This window comes from Condylostylus longicornis, unplaced genomic scaffold, assembly GCF_029603195.1.
Source record: "Condylostylus longicornis isolate FDR11 unplaced genomic scaffold, ASM2960319v2 ptg000020l, whole genome shotgun sequence".
In the NCBI taxonomy this organism is placed as follows: domain Eukaryota; kingdom Metazoa; phylum Arthropoda; class Insecta; order Diptera; family Dolichopodidae; genus Condylostylus; species Condylostylus longicornis.
In genome coordinates this window covers 3,064,929-3,072,096 of record NW_026577989.1, presented here as the reverse complement: position 1 = coordinate 3,072,096, position 7,168 = coordinate 3,064,929, and the positions used below count along the sequence as shown (strand labels likewise).

The window sequence follows — 7,168 nt, the reverse complement described above, 5'->3', positions numbered from 1 at the left end:
TTTTAAAATTTTGCACGACCCCCTACCTTGTCAAAAAATTGAAATTTTTTTAAAATTTTGCACGACCCCCTACCTTGTCAAAAAATTGAAAATTTTTTAAAATTTTGCACGACCCCCTACCTTGTCAAAAAATTGAAATTTTTTTAAAATTTTGCACGACCCCCTACCTTGTCAAAAAATTGAAAATTTTTTAAAATTTTGCACGACCCCCTACCTTGTCAAAAAATTGAAATTTTTTTAAAATTTTGCACGACCCCCTACCTTGTCAAAAAATTGAAAATTTTTTAAAATTTTGCACGACCCCCTACCTTGTCAAAAAATTGAAATTTTTTTAAAATTTTACACGACCCCCTACCTTGTCAAAAAATTGAAAATTTTTTAAAATTTTGCACGACCCTCTACCTTGTCAAAAAATTGAAATTTTTTTAAAATTTTGCACGACCCCCTACCTTGTCAAAAAATTGAAAATTTTTTAAAATTTTGCACGACCCCCTACCTTGTCAAAAAATTGAAAATTTTTTAAAATTTTGCACGACCCCCTACCTTGTCAAAAAATTGAAATTTTTTTAAAATTTTGCACGACCCCTTACCTTGTCAAAAAATTGAAAATTTTTTAAAATTTTGCACGACCCCCTACCTTGTCAAAAAATTGAAAATTTTTTAAAATTTTGCACGACCCCCTACCTTGTCAAAAAATTGAAAATTTTTTAAAATTTTGCACGACCCCCTACCTTGTCAAAAAATTGAAATTTTTTTAAAATTTTGCACGACCCCCTTACCTTGTCAAAAAATTGAAATTTTTTTAAAATTTTGCACGACCCCCTACCTTGTCAAAAAATTGAAATTTTTTTAAAATTTTGCACGACCCCCTACCTTGTCAAAAAATTGAAATTTTTTTAAAATTTTGCACGACCTTGTCAAAAAATTGAAATTTTTTTAAAATTTTGCACGACCCCCTACCTTGTCAAAAAATTGAAATTTTTTTAAAATTTTGCACGACCCCCTACCTTGTCAAAAAATTGAAAATTTTTTAAAATTTTGCACGACCCCCTACCTTGTCAAAAAATTGAAAATTTTTTAAAATTTTGCACGACCTCCTACCTTGTCAAAAAATTGAAATTTTTTTAAAATTTTGCACGACCCCCTACCTTGTCAAAAAATTGAAAATTTTTTAAAATTTTGCACGACCCCCTACCTTATCAAAAAATTGAAAATTTTTTAAAATTTTGCACGACCCCCTACCTTATCAAAAAATTGAAAATTTTTTAAAATTTTGCACGACCCCCTACCTTGTCAAAAAATTGAAATTTTTTTAAAATTTTGCACGACCCCCTACCTTGTCAAAAAATTGAAAATTTTTTAAAATTTTGCACGACCCCCTACCTTGTCAAAAAATTGAAATTTTTTTAAAATTTTACACGACCCCCTACCTTGTCAAAAAATTGAAATTTTTTTAAAATTTTGCACGACCTTATCAAAAAATTGAAAATTTTTTAAAATTTTGCACGACCCCCTACCTTGTCAAAAAATTGAAATTTTTTTAAAATTTTGCACGACCCCCTACCTTGTCAAAAAATTGAAAATTTTTTAAAATTTTGCACGACCCCCTACCTTGTCAAAAAATTGAAATTTTTTTAAAATTTTGCACGACCCCCTACCTTGTCAAAAAATTGAAAATTTTTTAAAATTTTGCACGACCCCCTACCTTGTCAAAAAATTGAAATTTTTTTAAAATTTTGCACGACCCCCTACCTTGTCAAAAAATTGAAATTTTTTTAAAATTTTGCACGACCTTATCAAAAAATTGAAAATTTTTTAAAATTTTGCACGACCCCCTACCTTGTCAAAAAATTGAAATTTTTTTAAAATTTTGCACGACCCCCTACCTTGTCAAAAAATTGAAATTTTTTTAAAATTTTACACGACCCCCTACCTTGTCAAAAAATTGAAAATTTTTTAAAATTTTGCACGACCCTCTACCTTGTCAAAAAATTGAAAATTTTTTAAAATTTTGCACGACCCCCTACCTTGTCAAAAAATTGAAAATTTTTTAAAATTTTGCACGACCCCCTACCTTGTCAAAAAATTGAAATTTTTTTAAAATTTTGCACGACCCCCTACCTTGTCAAAAAATTGAAATTTTTTTAAAATTTTGCACGACCCCCTACCTTGTCAAAAAATTGAAAATTTTTTAAAATTTTGCACGACCCCCTACCCTCCCAGATTTTGTGGTATATGTAAACAGTAACTTTTATTTAATAACAATCTTATAAAGTTTCTCAAAACTAGATTTTCGAATTAATTGTAAATCTGAGAGATAGACGATATAAAAGAACAATCAAATTAAATTTAATCAAACAATCAAATTATCAAAGTAAAAAAAAAATAAATATAATAAAATTTAGAATTTTTGTATTCTTTTGACAAGCTCATTATTACCACTTTTCCAAATAAAAAAAACAAATAAATTCTCATTCTATCTCATAATTATTTACCTTCCTATTTACATATCTAAGACGTACCATATTACACGATAATCACAAAAAGCTTTCGATTAGAAAACTTATGATTAGAATTTTAAAATCATTTAAATTTTATTTTTTACCATGACGTTGTGTATTTAAACGAACAATGTCTTTGAAATAAAATTTTCTTGAAAATCTTTTAGTAATATTTAATATTAATATTAATAATGTTAAATAAAAGTAACATTTAATTGTAATTTAATTTTTCGATCATATTACTTTTTATAATTTTAAAAATTGAGTTTATTTAAAGTAATTAATAATTAAAAAAGTGGTAAATGGACAAAGGGCTTAACTAACATTTTGAAGAAAATCGAACTGCTCGGATAGAACCTCATTAAATTTCATATATTTTCAACTGTGATTACTCTTATAGCTAGAAACTTAATAGAAGACAAGATTGACAGGGCACATAGAGGAGTTTAGTAACAAAAAAATTAATATTTTTACAATTTGTTAATTAAAAAAAGTCTTAAGATGCAAATGTAAGTTAACCCCTTTATTCGCTTACCGATTCATTAATTAATGTAAGGGTCAAAACTTAATTTCATTAAGTATTGATATTATAACAAATCATTCTTTAATACGTATGTATGTATATAAGGTTCAATTTAAAGATTAACAGAATTTTACTGAATTAAGAGAATTGATTTATTTAAATAAATATTGAAGAAATACTCTAAAATATTATTCATAATTATAAAGTATAAAATTTTCTTTATGTGTTTGATACGTTCGCCTAATTTTATGCAATATTATATTACTGCATAATTAAATATTAAGTTAAAAATCACACTCCTAAAGAGTTTTATTTTTAATTATTTTTAATTTAATTTTAATTATTGGAATGCAATTTTAATTTATCTGCGGATCATAAAATTTATGAAAAAGAAGCGATTTAATTCTGCTTAAAAAAAATTTAGAAATTACATATTTACAAATATAACATTAATTTATTGATAACATGTAAAATTTTTTTATCTTTTTAGAATACTTAAGTTCATTTATGAAATACAATTCTAAATATAATCATGAGACTTTTCGTATTTGGATTGGAAATCAGCCTTATATAGTTATTTCAGATCCTAAAGAAGTTGAAGTAAATTACATATTTTATACAAAACACAAAAGAAAAATATTCAAAAACCAAATTTCTTTATTACATACAATTTTTTAGGTTGTTCTGTCAAGTAACACATTATTACAAAAAGCCTCTACATATGAACTTTTACATCCATGGTTAGGTGAAGGCTTATTAACAGCCAATGGCGTTAAATGGTTCAAACATCGTAAAATGATTACACCATCATTTCATTTTAAAATTTTAGTCGATTTTCACGATATAATGAAAGAAAGGTCAAAAATATTTGTTAAACATTTAAAATTAAAAGCTGATACAAAAGAAATTTTTGATATACAAGAAAAAGTACATTATACAACATTAGATGTTATTTGTGAAACAGCAATGGGAACAGCAATAAATGCATTAGAAAATAATAATTCAGAAGTTGTAAGAGCCTTTCAAGAGTAAGTTGAAAATGACAATTTAAAACTTTCTTGAAACATTTATGTTAAAAATTTTATATTATTGATTTTCAGTTTATGTTATGTTATAGAAAATCGAACATTTAGTCCATTTATGGGTAATCCAATATTATTCCGTTTATATAAAGAGCATGGAATGCAAGAAAAAGCATTGAAGATATTGAAATCTTTTTCAATGGATGTAAGATTATATTTTAAATTAAGAAAATGAAACATTAAAGTTTATATGATTGTTTTTTTTTTTCAGGTTATAGAAAAGCGCCGAAATCTAATTATGAGTGAGGAAGCAAATGGAAACACTAATTCGGATGGTATTGGTAAAAAGAAACAAGTATTTTTGGATACTTTATTGACATCTACTATTGATGGAAAACCGCTAACGAATCAAGAAATATTTGAAGAAGTTCAAACCTTTATGTTTGAGGTAAAGTTGGGTATAAAATAATAGTTAATTTAAATATAATGGCCTACCAATTAATGTGTTTTATAATTTTTTTAAATATTTATTTTTTAAAGGGGCATGACACAACTTCTTCGGGAATTACATTCGCAATTTTTCTTTTATCAAGACATCCCGAAATCCAGGTTTGAACAAAATTTATTCAAATATTCACTTCCCCTTATTTTTCCCAAATATATTTTTATTTTGAAAATATTTCCATAACACTTATATGCAATTTTGATTGTTATAGAAAAAAGTTTATGAAGAACAAAAATCACTCTTTGGCGATGACCTTAAAAATTTCGATCCATCTTATCAGGATATACAGAACATGAAATATTTGGATATGGTTATTAAAGAATGTCAACGATTATATCCTAGTGTACCATTAATTGCACGAGAAACAACTGAAACTATTGAATTAAGTAAGCTGATTAAATCTAAAATTAATTTAATGCTTAATTTATTTTTCATTAATTAGATGGAAAAATCATACCAAAAAATACAGCTTTATCATTATTCCTTTTTGCAATGGGATATAATGAGAAATATTTTCCTGACCCGTATAAATTTGATCCAGAAAGATTTAGTATTGATCGAGAAAAGGCAAATCCATTTGAATATGTACCATTTAGTGCTGGTCCAAGAAATTGTATTGGTCAAAAATTTGCCATGCTAGAAATGAAATCAATTGTCTCACATGTTGTAAGAAATTTTAAAATTTTACCACCAAGTGATGAATGTTTAAAAGTTAATGGAGATTATGAAAATTTGGGAAAATTTGATTATGACCCAGTTTTGGCAGTGGTTTTAACCCTTAAAGCTGAATACGGTTTAAAAATTAAATTGGAAAATCGTTAAAAAGAAAAAAAAAATTTTTTATTAAAAAAATATAAAACGTTTATGTACTTTAAAATATTAAAATTTTGTTTTAAAAATAAAAATTTAAAATGTTCGACTCAAAAATCAAAATTTTTTGTTATTTTAGAACTTGTTTTATTACGAACTGAAATCACATATGTATTATGATTCAGTTATAGGTTTAGAGAAATTACTACAATATAAATTAGATTGCGCACAAAATGAAATTTTAACACAAAAATTTGTACTGTAACCTTCATGACAGCAAAATGTATAAGAAAATAAATACAAATCGATTTTATGGTTTGTAAATTAGGACATTTCCCTTTTAAAAATTTTGAATAAAATTAGGCACTTATTATTATATAATTGTCTCGAAACTGATAAAATTGTAGACTCTCACACCTAACATAAAAGCGATATTAAAAATTTGAGTAAAAAAAATTTTTGTTAGGTGAAGAAAATTTCTGAGTTTTATTGAATAAATTAAAAACATATTCAATTTTTAAGGCTATCATGGGCTACAACTTTTTGAAGATGTAAACAAAAAATTCCCTTCCAGAGAAATATTTTATATTTCAAATAAATATACGGTTGTGTATAAAATTGTACCTTTCTATCTTAAAGAGTGAACAAGTTCTTTTAAACAGTCATTCGTGTGGAAATAAGCAAATGTTTCTCGAATTCATTGGAAGTATTAAAAAAAATAACGCAAGTCCTATATTTTCTTCGACAAGTTTAATAATAAGTATTTTCTATTGTCACAAAAAAAAAGCACTTAAAACACAATTTATTAAGTTTTTTACAGTGATTTGCAAAAAAAAAAAAATACTTTGTTTTAAACGTTTTTTTATTATTATTTTTCATTTAAGTACGTAATATATAATTAAAAATAACATGCAATGAAATAGTTATGTAATGAGAACGTATAACAAAAAATTTTAAGAAATATTATTAATAATTTTATAGACTTGTTTAGCAATGAGAATCACAAAACATTGAATCTATTCGTTCGATCGCGATTATTACGAGTACATACGCATGTTTATTGGAAAATTTATATAAAATTTATGTTAATATAAATTATAAATACGTATGCATGTATGTATGCATGTACTTACTTTTTTTTATTTCCTTATCAAGAGTAAATTCCAATATTATTTTATTTATCTAAATAATAATTACTGTACAATCTTGATTTTCCTTACAAGTACAATATTTTGATTGTAAATTATATATTTGCTAGCACGAGACTAAGTAAAATCTTAAATAACTTTGGCTATAACCATATACTATCTTAAATAGCTTAGTATTATCTACTGAAAAAAACTAATAAATGTTATTCATATAAGTTTTTTTTAACCTTATATTTTTGTAATTTTTATGTAGTATATAGAGTACACATGGTAAACACATACATGCGTATATTTAAGTGCATACATACCTATGTATATAAAAATTAGAAAAATCATTTAAAAACTTTTTCAATCAATTCACTTGAATAGTTTAGTAAAATACTTGATACTTTAGCAGTTGGCTTATCAATTTTTTTAATATTTATACTTATATGTATGTACATGCATATGTGAAATCTCAAATTATCAATCATTCATATGTGTATATAGTTTTAAAATTCTCAGCTGATCGGGCTTTATAACAATTATGCATATTAAAATTTGTAATAATTTACACAGGCATAATTACTAAATAACGTATAACGAGAAAAATGTTGCAACTCGCATTTTATGTTTTTAAAAGTTTTTCTTTTTAATTTTAATTTTAAATATTCAAAATT

At 25.0% G+C, this 7,168-nt stretch overlaps 1 protein-coding gene across 1 annotated transcript; it reads left to right on the top strand.

Moving 5' to 3' along the window:
* Positions 1-2,689: 2,689 nt before the first annotated feature.
* LOC129606709 (cytochrome P450 4e2-like) lies at positions 2,690-5,463 on the top strand. Its single transcript, XM_055517194.1, has 8 exons — positions 2,690-2,718; positions 3,515-3,624; positions 3,703-4,052; positions 4,125-4,251; positions 4,318-4,494; positions 4,587-4,655; positions 4,763-4,937; positions 4,994-5,463. The coding sequence occupies exons 2-8, from the start codon at positions 3,532-3,534 to the stop codon at positions 5,371-5,373; spliced, it is 1,371 nt and encodes a 456-aa protein (XP_055373169.1). The 5' UTR covers positions 2,690-2,718; positions 3,515-3,531; the 3' UTR covers positions 5,374-5,463.
* Positions 5,464-7,168: the final 1,705 nt, after the last annotated feature.